The sequence below is a fragment of the Budorcas taxicolor genome, chromosome 8 (genome assembly GCF_023091745.1).
Source record: "Budorcas taxicolor isolate Tak-1 chromosome 8, Takin1.1, whole genome shotgun sequence".
NCBI classification, from domain to species: Eukaryota; Metazoa; Chordata; class Mammalia; order Artiodactyla; family Bovidae; genus Budorcas; species Budorcas taxicolor.
Window position 1 is genome coordinate 83554814 of NC_068917.1, and position 16771 is coordinate 83571584.

Below are 16771 nucleotides of genomic sequence, written 5' to 3' on the forward strand. Positions count from 1 at the left end.
CAGAGAACCTCAGAAGTTTTCAAAGAAAATACACCAATATTTTGTTCAAACACATTGGACAATATAAAAGTTTAAAAAGTTTTTTCTGGCAAATAAATTCCATAAATGAAGTTAAAAGGTGACATGGACTGGGGAAAAAAATATTCTCAATGCTTCTGGTATATGAAAGATTACTATCCATAATATTCAAAAAGCTATCTGAAATGAGCAAATGTTCCAATGGAAAATGCTAAAAAAGAAAAAAAACAATGCTCCAGGGACTGTTTCTTTGTCTAAGCTCCAGTGTAACAAGGATATGGCTCTTTTCCTGCTGCCTGGTAGAGGCCAGCTTCAGTTATAAGTTACTGTTTAGCTGATGGAAGTGACCTGTTTACAACACCAGGCTCCAGTTCCAGATGTGCTTTAGGGATTTTCAAGAACTCTCTCCTCTCTCATGAAGCCTGACCCCGACTTTCTGAAAGGGGCCACACTACTGGAGGGCCTCAGAGAACCTGGTCACAGAACCCAGTGGGTGGCGATCAGGAACAGTGGTCTGTGAAGGGCTCAGCGCCTGCCCACCAGGTGGGACAAGGGCCTGTGCTCCCTGCAGAGTTTTGAGCTGAGTTGTGGCATATATCTGCTCCACATCCCTGCACCCCATAGCTCCTGAAATCAGGCAGATGCAACTCACCAAACCCACTGCTTTTAGCCCACTGCTTTAGAACGTTGTTGAATTTAGGGGGCATAAAAATGTGATTGGAAAAGGGACTGCCCCAAATGATGCAGTGCAGTGTTTGGCTTGTGGGAGGTTTAATTAGGAAGATGTGTTGATTATATGAGTCTGTAACATAGACTGATTTATTTAACCAAGTTAAGAGATGAAAAGCTCATTACAAGCCAATTACCAAGAATTAATCAAATTGGCTCTAACGGGAAGGACGCACCTGCCAATGTAGGAGATATAACAGACACAGGTTCGATCCCTGGGTTGGGAAGATCCCCTGGAAGTGGGCACACAACCCACTCCAGTATTCTTGCCTGGAGAATCCCATGGACAGAGGAGTCTGACAGGCTGCAGTTCATAGGGTCACACAGAGTCAGACACGACTGAAGTGACTTAGCATGCATGTACATCTCAACAGTAATCCTCAACGATACCTAATTTACCGGTAAAAACCCATCTAATGTTGATATAATGATACTTAACTCTCTTTTCCTGTCTCTTTGTTCATAAAGCGGTCATCCCCTGGCTGAAACCCTCACTCCAAGGGGGTGGGGGGACATCAGAAGTTGATGCACCTTAGGTCACGGAGTCCACAGTTCCAGAACTATTATTGCAAAGCCTCACCATCTGTCTAACATGAGCAGAAGTGAAAGCCTCTGTAAACTTGTAGATTTGTGAAATAGATTCTGCTTAAAGGCAAGTCTGAAAAAAGAACTGCCCCAGGCACCTAACTCAGTGCTTTGCACAAGGTAGTCATTCAATGTTTGTTAAATAAAACTATTAGTGTTGTTCAAATTTTAAAAAAAAGAACTGCCCCAGTACTTAGCCAAAAAAAGCATGAGTGCACCCAAATAATTCCATGTAGCAGTGCAGATGTGAGCAGCATCATTTTTAATCCCAGCTCCCCCTGAGTCCCCATAGCAGTACATTGACCTGCCCATCCTGCATATTCTAGGTCTGCCCTCCAATGACTCACCTATGTGAAAAGATCATCTCCACTTTGCCCTCCTGGAGGAAGCTCAATGGCCCCAACCAGCTGATGTCACTGCAGCAGTTCGTGTATGACGTACAGGACCAGTTGAACCCCCTGGCCAGTGAGGCAGACCTCCGGCACATCGCCCAGCAGCTCCACAGTGCTGGTGAGGTGAGACCCCCAGCCTGGCAGGGATCTGGGAGGAGCCCCCCAGGATGCATTTTCAGCATCTGAAGGTGGGATGAGCTGGAGGGGCCGAGTGGCAACTGCGCACTGCCCATGATGCCTCACAGGAAGGCTCGAGTGATTTCCTGAACTGTGATCCTCTGCTCTCCTGTTCACCTTAAAAGTGCTGTGTAGTTGTTGTTGTTGTTGTTGTTGTTGTTGTTGTTTTGCTTTGCTTTGGTTGGTTGGTTTTCTGGCTTCTCTTAGTTTGAGGGCAGAATTCCTGCTACACTGGGTGACTGGGCCTCTCCTCCCTCTCCCCATAGCAGCTGGTGCTTAGCTGTGATTCCTGCAGCTCGGATGACTGCTCTCCATGAGGCGTGTCAACTACACACTGACCTAGTGGGCTCACAAACAGTCAAGAAATGGCAGTGATGTATCCTCAGGGAGATGACATCTGGAGACACTAAGATGTGGCAAGCAGTGGTCCCCAGAAATGATCAAGAAATAGAAATCTCTGTTTCTGGTTGTGTTACATTCAGCACTGGGATGTAGTTTGGGAAGTCTGTTCTAATTGCTTCATATGCTGCCTGTCCCTCTAAAGGGGGCGTAGCCTTCACATGCTTCTATCTTGTGAAATCAGGAAACAGTATAAGCTAGTCTGGAACAAGAACAGCTCTGAACATGAAAACCCAGAAGCCGTTCAGAGAATTTTACAAACAAGAAGTTTGTCTCCCCATTCTCAGGGGCCACATTAGGCCCTTGGCCATGGATCATATAGGCTTGAAATTCTAATTAAATCAAGAAGCCAGTGATCCTAAAAAACTAGAGCCTCAAGCAGTGATTGTGTCAGTCTTTGAATCCCCATGAAACTACAGGCTAAATCCACTAGCCCCTCCAGCAGTACTTTAAATGATTGCCTCCAAGTATGGGAAAAATTAAGGACCAAAGCTTACCTTATAGTGCTAGATATAAACATATATATTTTAACCATAATAGTAAGCTCACTCTTTTTAATAATGTATTCCCTTGCCTTCTGGCATTTGACCAGCAACTTTCTAACTGGTCAATTCAGCAATTCATCTCTCCTTGCTCTTGAGACTTTAATAAGTAAATGAAGGTAAAAAGAAAAGAAGGGAAATCTGAATCAGGATGCCCTACTCTGGCTGCCAGCCCCTCTCCAGTACTGTTCTGCTCTCTAGAAAATAATCTAAGGATCTTAGTCACCTCCAATAAGGCACAGTGTATCTGTCTGTCTTCTGTGACCCTGAGGAGATAGTTATGTCTAGGACTAAATTGCAGACAGTATTCTACCAAAGTGAAAGTGAAAGTTGCTCAGTTGTGTCCAACTTTTTGCAACCCCATGGATAGTCCATGGAATTCTCTAGGTCAGAATACTGAAGTGGATCTTCCTGAACCAGGAATTGAACCAGAGCCTCCTGTATTGCGGGCAGATTCTTTACCAACTGAGGAATCAGGGAAGCCCATTCTACCAAATGCCTTATTAAAAACTAAAAGACACTATTCTGCATTCCAGAAATGTCTCAAGTTTGAACAGAAGGCATCTCAAAGACTTAAGACTACAGAGAGAAAAGTGGGGCTTCTCTGGTGGCTCAGATGGTAAAGAATCTGCCTGTAACCCAGGAGACCTAGGTTTGATCGCTGGGTCAGGAAGATCCCCTGGAGAAGGGAATGGCTACCCACTCCAGTATTCTTGCCTGGAGAATTACAAGAACAGAGGATATAGTCTATGGGGTCGCAAAGAGTTGGACATGACTGAGTAACCAACACTCTCTTTCACTTTTCATGGGGAGAAAAGTACTCCCAGCGCAAACAGGTCTCAGCCTCCATGTGAGATCACTGATCTTTGTAGAACTAACCCAGGACAGAGAGGCAGGGAAGGAGGGGTAAGTGCCAAGAAGGAGAAAGTTGCTTCTGTTTGTGTGTATGTGTATCATTCTTTTTTCTAACTTCTGCTTTTTAAAGAAATGAATATGAGAGGAAAAGCTGAAGTCCCCTTTGGCCATCACCTCTCATCTCATTCCTCCCTTTCCCCTCCAGGGCCAGCCACTATGGTAGCATATCTTTCCAGAACAGTCTAATATTACATTCTGAATGTTTTTTGAAAAATTTCAAGCCTTCAGAGAAGTTGCAAGAATAGTAGGATGTATCCTCATATCCTCCAAACCTAATTTAACTAACTGTTTATGCTTTGCTAAATTTACACTTTGTCTCTCTTCTGTTTATTTATTTGCTTTGCAAACATCATGACCTTTCACCTCTAAATGATTTAGCTCACATCTGCTAAGGAGGACATTCTCCCACATAACCATAATATAATTGATTATCATATCCTGGAAACACAACGTTGATATAATACTATGGTTGAATTTATAGTCCTCTTTCAAGTATTTGCCACTTGTCCCAGTATTTTTTTACAGCTAATTTTATCCATTTGTGTATTTATTTTGGGATTCAGAATCCAGTCAAAAATCACCCTTTGCATTTGGCTTCTGTCTATCCCTCTCTTATTGCATTGGCCTTTTATAATTAGAGTCAAAGGTCGTCTTTTCAGAATCTCCCTTATGACATTGCCAAGCTGGTATTTCTTGGCTCAGTATTGATTTTGAGACCCCCTCCATATGAATGTCCTGGGTCGTTCTTTATAGCATCTGCACAGATTTCATCCCTGCTCAGGCCGGTCAGTGGTTTGAGCAGCTGGGTTATCTGGCCCTTTATGTTCCTAATGCGTGACTTCCCCTTGTCCCCTCGGACAGATCAACATCATGCAGAGCGAAACCGTCCAGGACGTGCTGCTCCTGGATCCCCGCTGGCTGTGCACCAACGTTCTAGGAAAGCTGCTCTCTGTGGAGACCCCACGGGCCCTGCACCATTACCGCGGCCGCTACACCATGGAGGACGTCCAGCGCCTGGTGCCCGACAGCGACGTGGAGGAGCTGCTGCAGATCCTGGATGCCATGGACATCTGTGCGCGGGACCTGAGCAGCGGGACCATGGTGGACATCCCCGCCCTGATCAAGACTGACAACCTGCACCGCTCCTGGACGGACGAGGAGGACGAGGTGCGGGTCTACGGCGGCGTGCGCGTCGTCCCGGTGGAGCACCTCACGCCCTTCCCCTGCGGCATCTTCCACAAGGTGCAGGTGAACCTGTGCCGGTGGATCCACCAGCAGAGCGCCGAGGGAGACGCGGACATTCGCCTGTGGGTGAACGGCTGCAAGATCGCCAACCGCGGGGCCGAGCTGCTGGTGCTGCTGGTCAACCACGGCCAGGGCATAGAGGTCCAGGTGCGTGGACTGGAGACGGAGAAGATCAAGTGCTGCTTCCTGCTGGACTCGGTGTGCAGCACCATCGAGAACGTCATGACCACCACGCTGCCCGGGCTGCTGACGGTGAAGCACTACCTGAGCCCCCAGCAGCTACGAGAGCACCACGAGCCCGTCATGATCTACCAGCCCCGGGACTTCTTCCGGGCGCAGACTCTCAAGGAGACCTCACTGACCAACACCATGGGCGGGTACAAGGAGAGCTTCAGCAGTATCATGTGCTTCGGCTGTCACGACGTCTACTCGCAGGCCAGCCTGGGCATGGACATCCACGCGTCAGATCTGAACCTCCTGACCCGGAGGAAGCTCAGTCGCCTGCTGGACCCGCCCGACCCCATGGGGAAGGACTGGTGCCTCCTTGCCATGAACTTGGGCCTCCCCGACCTTGTGGCCAAGTACAACACCAATAACGGGTCTCCCAAGGAGTTCCTCCCGAGCCCAGTCCACGCCCTGCTCCGAGAATGGACTTCCTACCCCGAGAGCACTGTTGGCATCCTCATGTCCAAACTGCGGGAGCTGGGGCGTCGGGACGCAGCGGACTTCCTGCTGAAGGCGTCCTCTGTGTTCAAAATCAACCTCGACGGCAACGGCCAGGAGGCCTACGCCTCAAGCTGCAACAGTGGCACATCTTACAATTCCATTAGCTCGGTCGTGTCCCGGTGAGGGCAGCCTTTGGCTTGGGCAGGGTCTCTCCCAACTGCAGGGGCAAGGGGGACACAGCCCATCTTTCCCACCAGAGATTCTGGCGCGTTCCTTCCTACGGCCACATCCTGAAGGACGCCCCCTCCCTCCCCGCCTCACCTATTAATCTGCCACTACCTCCCTCCTCTCACACATTCCCTGGTGTGTGAATGAATGGTCCTTCTAGTTCAAGAGCAGACCCTATCCCTTAAACCTTTGGCCATTTGAAAAGCTAGCCACCCTCCACCTCTCATCCTCTAGTACCTTGCTTCTTAATGATAATTTTACTGGAATTCCTAACTTTTCAATGAAATTTTTTTAAACTGTTATATTAAATGTCCTTTTAAAAAAAAAAGCGCACATTTATCCAAGATGTGTATTTCTTATACTCTTTTCTTTGTTATATCATGTCCTCAGCTTATCTCTTTTATATTTGTAGGAAAAACTCCCATGTAAGGAATCCCACTGTATGATTTATAAACAGACAATATGTGAGTGCCTTTTGCAGAAGAGGGTGTGTTTGAAATCATCCAAGTCAGCCCGAAGCTGTCGAGAAAGAAACACTCCCTCTCTGTCTCTTGCTGTGTGCTGATCATCGCCAGAGGTGCTTCACCCGAGGGTTTTTTGGTTGTTGTTGTTGTTTTTTTTTTTTTTTTTGAAACTTTTGTGTTTCCTTTGGCAAGGAAAGGGGAGGAAGAAACCTCCTCTAGAGCAATTTCATGGCCAGTGTTTTAACTACAAGACATGTTCGTGTTTGCTTTTGTTTCAACATCAGTGTGAACGTTCACGTGGAACCTGCAGGCTGTCGTGCTTCTTCGTCCCCTGTCGTCTCAGGTAGAAGGTTGACACGGTCACAGGGAGTCAAGACCTGTGTGAGAATTCAGAAGACCCCGACTCATGATTTGTGGCAGTTTGTTGTCATTGTGCATAGCAGACGGTTCTCCACATTTAGATCCTGGTTTGAAAACTTCCTGTACTTGAAGTCGCAAAAAGAAAATACAGGAAGCAAGTTTTCTTGCAGTGATTTTGAATTGTGATGGAGTTTTAAATTGAAATAAGGGAACATGTCCTAATTCTTCTGTCCTGAGAAGCATGTAATTTTAATATTATATCATATGTATATATATATATGCAGTATGTATATACATATATATTAATACAGGTATTTTTACTTAATCTTTAAGATGTAGTTAAAAAAAAGTTTTCTTTTTTGTTCTTTTTTTCTTTTCCTTTTTTTTTTTTATAAATAAACTGTTGCTTGTTGCATTAGCTTGTTGGTCTTTAATTCAAAAAGGATTCTTTTTGTCATATTTTCATTTGTCAGTACCCCACCTCGTGGGACCAGCCAGTCCAAAAAGTGATTAAACCTAATCTCTTAGGGCTGGAAATGAACAGCAGTTTTTTAGGTGCTTAATTATTACTGAAGTTGGGAATGGTGTGGAAAAGCAGAAAGAGCTTGGATGATGTCACATGTGTTTTAGCTTTAAAGAAAAGAAGCTCTTTCCATTTCCTCGGGTGACCCCCAAAACCAAATTGTATCATTTAGTTCTCAGCTATGGGGAAACAGGAAGCTTTCTCTTTCTGTACAAAGGTGGAGAGATTAGTGCCCTATGGGAGCAAGAGAAAACTTACTACAAAAGATGCATACCAATACAATATTGTAAAGTAGTTAACCTCCAATTAAAATAAATAAATTTATATTTTTTTAAAAAAAGATACATACCTGCCTGCCTTTACTTAGAGACCACACTGCCCCAGGCCATCAGGTTTAGTCCTGCATGATAGCTATAAGTGACAAAAACTCCAAGTGACAAAACCCATCTTTAGTAAAATCTGAAGACTTCTTAAAAAAAAAAATGAGCAAAGAAAAAAAACTGGAAGGAAAAATACTACAATGGTGTGGTTGATGTTTTTCTGTGGTGGTGGAAGTAGAATTCATTTCTGTTTTGCCTGAATTGTCCGTAATAAACATGGTTTACTTTTATAGGGAGAAAATAAATTTTAATGGAGTAAAATTTAAAGCTACATAAAGATATGTGTCAAAAGGATGGCACTGAAATTGAAATCACAGTTGCCTTAGAGGAACAGAACCTCCTTTTATTTTTTTGTCCACACTCAGCTTACAGGAATTCAGTTTCTTGACAGGGGATTGAATTCAGGCAGTGAAATTTCAAAATCCTAACTAGTAGGCCACCAGAGAACTCCCAGAACCTCTTTTTCTTGTGTCAACTCCCTCCTGAATGTCACTCTGTTTCCTCCTGCTTCAAAAGTGCGTCACATCACAGGTTCTAGCACCAGGCCATAGGACCCAGGAGGCAAGGGCTGTGTCTGGCTGCATCAGTAAGTAAAATCCCAGAGAAGGATTCTGACTGCTCCAGCCTGGGTCATGGTCTCTCCCAGTGGTTGGAAGAGAAAGAGAGAGTCAAATGATTGGCCTGACCCTGGGAACACTGGGACAGTTTTGGAAAAGGAGCAATTCCCCCCAGGAAGGGAGTTCTGTCAGCAGGAGAAAGGGACAGAAGGAGGATGCTGGGTAAATAAAGCAGAGGCAGCAAACATCCCGCACGAGTCTTCATACTTTTATTTTATGCAGGTGCCTGTTCATACGATTAAGGGGCCACCTAAGCTCCTAAATATTGAAGCCATACTTCAGAATCATTACTACCCAGAGTTTAAGGACCAATGAGCTCACTGCCCTGCCCTGGCAAGTGCTGTGGGGACATTCCAGGCGACATTTGGGGGTCTTCAGTTCCATGAACTCTAGCTAGGCTAGAACTGTCGCAAAACCCCAGCATTAGTAGATGACTCTGCCTCCTACAGGAGGGAAGAAACCAAGCCATTCATAGCCTCCTGTGCCACAGTGAGAATCAAAGGTATAGGTTCTTAGGAGCCAGAAAGAAGCGTTTTGTGGACCCTTTATTAGAGTTGCTATAAAATGCATTTGGGCACATGTTCCTCATCCCCTGTGGTTGCTCTGGGGTGCCCAGAGTCTCCCTATGGACAGGAGCATCCTAATGACCCAAAGTCTCTAAGGCATGGGCTGGAGGGGACTTCTGGGAGTTCTGATTGTTTCAAAAATCTAGGTCCCACACCTTTGAAAAGGAATCAGAATTCTGGGTAGTGTTTTTTGCAGAAAGCAGTTTCCAATTACACTTATAGGATTCCCTGAAACCACAAAATTACCCTTGGCCCTTCCTGGGATTCCCTGATGGCTCACTGGATAAAGAATCCAACTGCCAATGCAAGAGATGCAGGCTCAGTGCCTGAGTTGGAAAGATCCCCTGGAGAAAGAAATGGCAACCCACTCCAGTCTTCCTGGCTGGGAAATCCCATGGACAGAAGAGCCTGGCGGTAAAGTTCAAAGGGTCGCAAAGAGTCGGACTCGACTTAGCAACTAAACACTCTCTGGCCCTTTCCGTGTCAAGTCTCCACCAGTCTTTCTAAATCCTGCTGGTGTGACCCCAGAAAAGCCATACCAAAGTGAAGAGCTGGGCCTGGCTACTCCTGCATCAAACAGCACTAGATGCTAGCCAGGCTGTAAAACCGAAGGGTAGCCAAGAGATCTGAGTTAATAGGGGGAGACCTTCATTAAAAATAAAAGGTGAGCTGCAGTTTTGCAAGATGAGAAAAGTTCTGGAGGTGCCAGCGGCACAACAATATCAGTGTATCTACTGCCACTGCACTGTGCAGTTACAAGTGATTAAAATGAAAAAAAAAATGTTATATTTATTTTACCACAGTTTTTTAAGGACAGAGAAAAAAGAGCGCTGGAACCTAAAAATACCCAGGTAACTATAAAGCTTGCTGAATAATATACAAGACTACTCATGTGTTTAGTAATACATGACTACTCATGTATTTGGTAATATACGAGGCTACTCAGGTGTTTAGTGCAGCCCAGCAAAGCATGTGCCCCCCACTTTAGGGGGAAGGTGAAATAAAAAGATGAAAGATTGCCTTTTGAAGGATTTGATATTTGTTATTAAAAAAAAAAAACCTGTAAAATGGTTATCATGGGAGGAAGAAGTGAAAATTTTGTTTGACTTCTTTTCTTTTTTTGTTTACTGTTCAGGTTTTAATTCTTTTTGTTGTTGAAAAGTTTGAATTCATACTTGTGAAGGCGACAATAGTCTTTTCAGGACTTTGGATTCTTGACAATTTAATCAGACCACGCTGTTCATGAGGATAAGGTGCTCTGATTCGCCATTCCCCAGATGTCTGTTGGGCACCTATTGCTATGAGGGGGTGACAGCCCCAGGCACACAGAGCCTGGTGAGTTGGCACTTGATCCCCAGGCTGGCCTTGGGGCTCAGCTCAGCTGTCTGAGGAATTTGCTCTCAGTTCAGTTCAGTCACTCAGTCATGTCCGACTCCTTGCAACCCCATAATCTACAGCACGCCAGGCCTCCCTGTCCATCACCAACTCCTGGAGTTCACCCAAACTCATGTCCATCAAGTCGGTGATGCCATCCAGCCATCTCATCCTCTGTCGTCCCCTTCTCCTCCTGCCCTCAATCTTTTCCAGCATCAGGGTCTTTTCAAATGAGTCAGCTCTTCCCATCAGGTGGCCAAAGTATTAGAGTTTCAGCTTCAACATCAGTCCTTCCAATGAATACGCAGGACTGATCTATTTAGAATGGACTGGTTGGATCTCCTTGCAGTCCAGGGCACTCTCAAGAGTCTTCTCCAACACCACAGTTCAGAAGCATCAGTTCTTCGGTGCTCAGCTTTCTTTATAGTCCAACTCTCACATCCATACATGACCACTAGAAAAACCATAGCCTTGACTAGGCGGACTTTTGTTGACAAAGTAATGTCTCTGCTTTTGAATATGCTCTCTAGGTTGGTCATAACTTTCTTTCCGAGGAGTACACATCTTTTAATTTCATGGCTGCAATCACCATCTGCAGTGATTTTGAAGCCCAAAAATTTGCTCTCAGAGGGCTATTTTCAGGGACTGTGACTGTTTGCTAGGCCACCTGAGGTTGAGGTCCATTTTATCATTACAACCAAAGGTCATGTGTGGGTAACAGGACTCAGCAGTTGCCAGGCAAGGGCCAGATCAGGGCCAGCAACTTCTGTCCCTGCTGAACACCTGGTCAGGGAGATGCCCCTGAAAAGGGATTTCAGGGAATAGTCAGCCACTTCCATCTGCATTTCTGGAAATGCGTGTGGTGGAGCAGGAAATGACCCAAGAAGGAAACAGCTGCTAATCCTGGCAGAAATGCCTCAAACAGGTGCTTGTGTCTCCTGTTCACAAGGCAATTCTCTGATGAAAAGAAATGTGTAGGGGTGGAGAGGAGCGCAGGAAAGAAGCTTCACAGATACTACAGCAGAGGTTTCCGTGGCATCGGACTCTGATGCCCGTCACTCTAGGGGCTAAATCTTGGTGAGGGTGGCCTGGCCAGGTGCCCAAGGCAGACGCTAGCCCATGGGGATCCTGTCAGCAGTACCATGAAAGGACTGAGACAAGCTCCTGGTGAATAATATGTCTTGTCCCACTGAAATCACAGAATTTTACAATGAAAAGAGATCTTACAGATGGTGATTCAATCACACTCTTTGGAGGGAAAGTGTTTTAAAAGATTTAGATCAAATAGTGTGGTTCAATTAGTCACAATTTAGAGTAAGTGTTGGGCCCTCTGACCACAACTGGGGCCCTTTATACTCCTCTGCTAAGTGTTTATATTGTAAAGTAGTATGTGTGTCATGAGTCCATGTGTATGTGAATATGTTGTGTGTGCATGCATAAGTGTGCACAAGTGTATGTGTGTAATATATGTATACGTGTGCAGCGTGTTCATGTGTCCATGCCTACACGTACCTGTGTGTACATGTGTCTAAGTGTACATGTGCTGTGCTGTGCTTAGTATCTAACTCTTTGTGGCCCCATGGACTTTTGCCCACCAGGCTCCTCTGTCCATGGGGATTCTCCAGACAGTACTGGAGTGGGTTGCATGCCCTCCTCTAAGGGATCTTCCCAACCCAGGGATGGAACCCAGGTTTCCAGAACCCAGATCTCCCACATTGCAGGCAAATTCTTTACTGTCTGAACCAACAGGGAAGCCCAAGAATACTGGAGTGGGTAGCCTATCCCTTCTCCAGCCAATCTTCATGACCCAGGAATTGAACCGGACTCTCCTGCATTGCAGGCAGATTCTTCAGCAGCTGAGCTACCAGGGAAACCCACGTGTATGTGTATATACATGTATAAGTTTGTGTATGAGTATATGTATGTGTGTATATGTGCATAAATGTGTGTCTGTGTTGTGTATTGTGTATAAGTGTGTGTATACGTTTCATGAGCAGCTATTCTGGGCAAGAGCCTCTATTCCTCCTAATTCAGCCTTTAGGGCCAATTCCCCACAGCCGGGGTGACTAACAGCATCACGGGAAGTTTCTTGCCCCATCCTTTGCCAACCTCCCACACCAGTGTGACCCTCTGGGGTTCTGCACAGCCCCCAGATTACATCATAGCCAGTGTTGATGACAAAGTTCCTGTCTTCCCAGAAGGGAGAGGCAGTCACCCTAGAGGGAGGCCAGGCCTGTTTCCTCTAAATCATGGGATTCTGTGGCCAGTTCTCGCCTGGGAAGGAGAAGGCCCTTTGCTGAAAGCAGCAAACCGTGCTATGCCGGCCCTCCCTGGGGCTCAACTGTGTCCTTCAGCTTTTGAGGCAATTCCATGCAATGGAAGTTGTCTTTTCCTTTCACTTTTTTCTAGACATATTTTAATGGACATTAAGATCTACAATTTTATATGCTGCTCTTTTAAAAATTGAAGTATAGTTGACATATTCTATCATTTAGTGTCTGGTGTACTTGCTTTTTCTTTGATGTAACATGACAGCTGTTTCAATGTAACTAGAAGCTCTTCGAAAACATTAGTTTTAATGGCTGCTTAATACTAAAATAGCATTGTCATATCCCTTGGCCTCGTTGTTCCTTACCATGAAATACTCAGGTCTTTTCCCCACATTATCAGTAAAACTGGGACAAACGTCTTTATGCATTTCCCCCCCTGCATTTTGGATTAGACGTGAAACATTTGGGGTAGGGGTGGAGCTTTGTCACATGACAATTAAAAATCCAAGGTCAGAAACATTTATTGCTGAGCCAAAAACCTGCATTCGTGTTGCACTCTGTCTGGATTTCTATTTTCCCAGAAAAATGTTATTTTACCTATTAACTGTTAACACACCTTATGATGGTCTCCTACTACATTTTTTGCTGCTTATAACAGCTTTTATAATATCATTCTTTTAGCAAGAATGGAAAGAAAATTCAATCTTTCCACCGAGAGAGGAAATATTTCCTGCCATATCAGTAAACAAGGCTGTCATAGTCATCAGTGATTACAGCCCTCCAATGTGATCTGGTGAGCCTAAGGGAACTGGGGAAGGAGAATACCTGCCATCAGCCTCCATCAGACTGCAGCCACTCCGTGCCTACGGTGAGCCTCAAGGAGCTCAAGATGTGAAAACACAGGATACTGGCCTCAGATAGCTGAGATGCATTTATGAAAGGAATGACTTCCATGAGTCGAGACTCTTGCAACTTCTATACAGAGAAAAGTGTTAAATTCCTGAACCTGGGATGCTTCAGTTCAGTTCAGTTGCTCAGTCGTGTCCAACTCTTTGCAACCCCATGAATCGCAGCACGCCAAGCCTCCCTGTCCATCACCAACTCCCGGAGTTCACTCAGACTCATGTCCATCGAGTCAGTGATGCCATCCAGCCACCTCATCCTCTGTCGTCCCCTTCTCCTCCTACCCCCAATCCCTCCCAGCATCAGAGTCTTTGCCAATGAGTCAACTCTTCCCATGAGATGGCCAAAGTACTGGAGTTTCAGCTTTAGCATCATTCCTTCCAAAGAACACCCAGGGCTGATCTCCTTCAGAATGGACTGGTTGGATCTCCTTGCAGTCCAAGGGACTCTCAAGAGTCTTCTCCAACACCACAGTTCAAAAGCATCAATTCTTCAGTGCTCAGCCTTCTTCACAGTCCAACTCTCACATCCATACATGACCACAGGAAAAACCATAGCCTTGACTAGACGGACCTTAGTTGGCAAAGTAATGTCTCTGCTTTTGAATATGCTATCTAGGTTGCTCATAACTTTTCTTCCAAGGAGTAAGCGTCTTTTAATTTCATGGCTGCAGTCACCATCTGCAGTGATTTGGGAGCCCAAAAAAATAAAGTCTGACCCTGTTTCCACTGTTTCCCCATCTATTTCCCATGAAGTGATGGGACCAGATGCCATGATCTTCGTTTTCTGAATGTTGAGCTTTAAGCCAACTTTTTCGCTCTCCTCTTTCACTTTCATCAAGAGGCTTTTGAGTTCCTCTTCACTTTCTGCCATAAGGGTGGTGTCATCTGCATATCTCAGGTTATTGATATTTCTCCTGGCAATCTTGATTCCAGCTTGTGCTTCTTCCAGCCCAGCGTTTCTCATGATGTCCTCTGCATAGAAGTTAAATAAGCAGGGTGACAATATACAGCCTTGACATACTCCTTTTCCTATTTGGAACCAGTCTGTTGTTCCATGTCCAGTTCTAACTGTTGCTTCCTGACCTGCAGACAGATTTCTCAAGAGGCAGGTTAGGTGGTCTGGTATTCCCATCTCTTTCAGAATTTTCCACAGTTTATTGTGATCCACATAGTCAAAGGCTTTGGCATAGTCAATAAAGCAGAAATAGATGTTTTTCTGGAACTCTCTTGCTTTTTCCATGATCCAGGGGATGTTGGCAATTTGATCTCTGGTTCCTCTGTCTTTTCTAAAACCAGCTTGGACATCTGGAAGTTCACGATTCATATATTGCTGAAGCCTGGCTTAGAGAATTTTGAGCATTACTTTACTAGCATGTGAGATGAGTGCAATTGTGCAGTCGTTTCAGCATTCTTTGGCATTGCCTTTCTTTGGGACTGGAATGAAAACTGACCTTTTCCAGTCCTGTGGCCACTGCTGAGTTTTCCAAATTTGCTGGCATATTGAGTGCAGCACTTTCACAGCATCAGCTTTCAGAATGTGAAATAGCTCTACTGGAATTCCATCACCTCCACTAGCTTTGTTCGTAGTGATGCTTTCTAAGGCCCACTTGACTTCACATTCCAGCATGTCTGGCTCTAGATGAGTGATCACACTATTGTGATTATCTGGGTCTTGAAGATCTTTTTTGTACAGTTCTTCTGTGTATTCTTGCCACCTCTTCTTAATATCTTCTGCTTCTGTTAGGCCCATATAATTTCTGTCCTTTATTGAGCCCATCTTTGCATGAAATGTTCCCTTGGTATCTCTAATTTTCTTGAAGAGATCTCTCATCTTTCCCATTCTGTTCTTTTCCTCTTATTTCTTTGCATTGATGGCTGAAGAAGGCTTTCTTATCTCTTCTTGGAACTCTGCATTCAGTATATCTTTCCTTTTCTTCTTTCCTTTTCACTTCTCTTCTTTTCACAGCTATTTGTAAGGCCTCCTCAGACAGCCATTTTGCTTTTTTGCATTTTTTTTTTATTGGGGATGGCCTTGATCCCTGTCTCCTGTACAATGTCATGAACCTCTGTCCATAGTTCATCAGGCACTCTGTCTGTCAGATCTAGTCCCTTAAATTTGTTTCTCACTTCAACTGCATAATCATAAGGGATTTGATTTAGGTCTTACCTAAATTTTTTAGCAGTGTTCCCCACTTTCTTCAGTTTAAGTCTGCATTTGGCAATGAGTTCATCATCTGAGCCACAGTCAGGTCCTTGTCTTGTTTTTGCTGACTGTATGGAGCTTCTCCATCTTTGGCTGCAAAGAATACAGTCAATCTGATTTCGGTGTTGACCATCTGGTGATGTCCATGTGTAGAGTCTTCTCTTGTGTTGTTGGAAGAGGGTGTTTGCTATGACCAGTGCATTTTCTTTGCTTGGTTTTCTTTAATTTGCAAAAGTAGTTTTGACCTTCAGACTACCTGCCCTGTGTTTCAAAACTTCTATATTATTTGACTCCTCGCCTCGCCTCCTAGGAGCAGTTCTCTCAGGGTTCTTGAGATGCTACCTCCAGACTTAAACAGTAAGAATTCCCTTTAATTAAAAGATAACTGTCAACTTTTAGGTTTTGTGTATCTTTTCAGTCAACATCACCATCATGAGACATGAAAATTAGTTAATAATTACAATTACTGATTGTTTAGAAAACCTTCAGCTTCAAAATTCATTATTAGTAATGCCATATGGAGAAGGCAATGGCACCCCACTCCAGTACTCTTGCCTGGAAAATCTCATGGACGGAGTAGCCTGGTAGGCTGTAGTCCATGGGGTCGCGAAGAGTTAGACACGACTGAGCAACTTTACTTTCACTTTTCACTTTCATGCATTGGAGAAGGAAATGGCAACCCACTCCAGTGTTCTTGCCTGGAGAATCCCAGGGACGGGGGAGCCTGGTGGGCTGCCGTCTATGGGGTCTCACAGAGTTGGACACGACAGAAGTAACTTAGCAGCAGCAGCAATGCCATATAAATTTTGAGAGTTGTTTTCAAATCCAAGAAAATTCTATCAAGTATATATATGAGCTGTAGGATTTTCTGACATGCTGAGTTTTCTTATTTAGTAACTTTATATGTAAATTTATATGTTCATTTAACTGTACACACTCACTAGCCACTTGTCACAGTGGATGTCCTTCTCCATTGATTGAGTGTGCTGAGTTTCTGTGCAGACTTTCCTCACTGGGGAGGCAGCCTTCCTGGTACTCTGGTCTCTTCTATCTCCGTGACTCCCCAACCATCCTACCCAAGAGTCCCAGTTCTTCAGTAGACACACACTGCTGACCCTGGGAGCCAGCTGTACCACTGGGCCCCTATCCAGCATATTGGGAAACTATGGGATGAACATCTCAGTCAAAACAAGCTGTAGGTAGTGAAGATCCC

At 44.8% G+C, this 16771-nt stretch overlaps 1 protein-coding gene across 1 annotated transcript in view; it reads left to right on the forward strand.

Moving 5' to 3' along the window:
• Window positions 1-6342, forward strand: part of DAPK1 (death associated protein kinase 1) — a 205879-nt gene extending 199537 nt beyond the window's left edge. The window contains exons 25-27 of the mRNA XM_052645429.1: window positions 1659-1847; window positions 4619-5847; window positions 6309-6342. Of these exons, the coding sequence (XP_052501389.1) occupies window positions 1659-1847; window positions 4619-5847; window positions 6309-6342 (1452 nt within the window). The remainder of the gene's footprint in view (window positions 1-1658; window positions 1848-4618; window positions 5848-6308) is intronic.
• Window positions 6343-16771: the final 10429 nt, after the last annotated feature.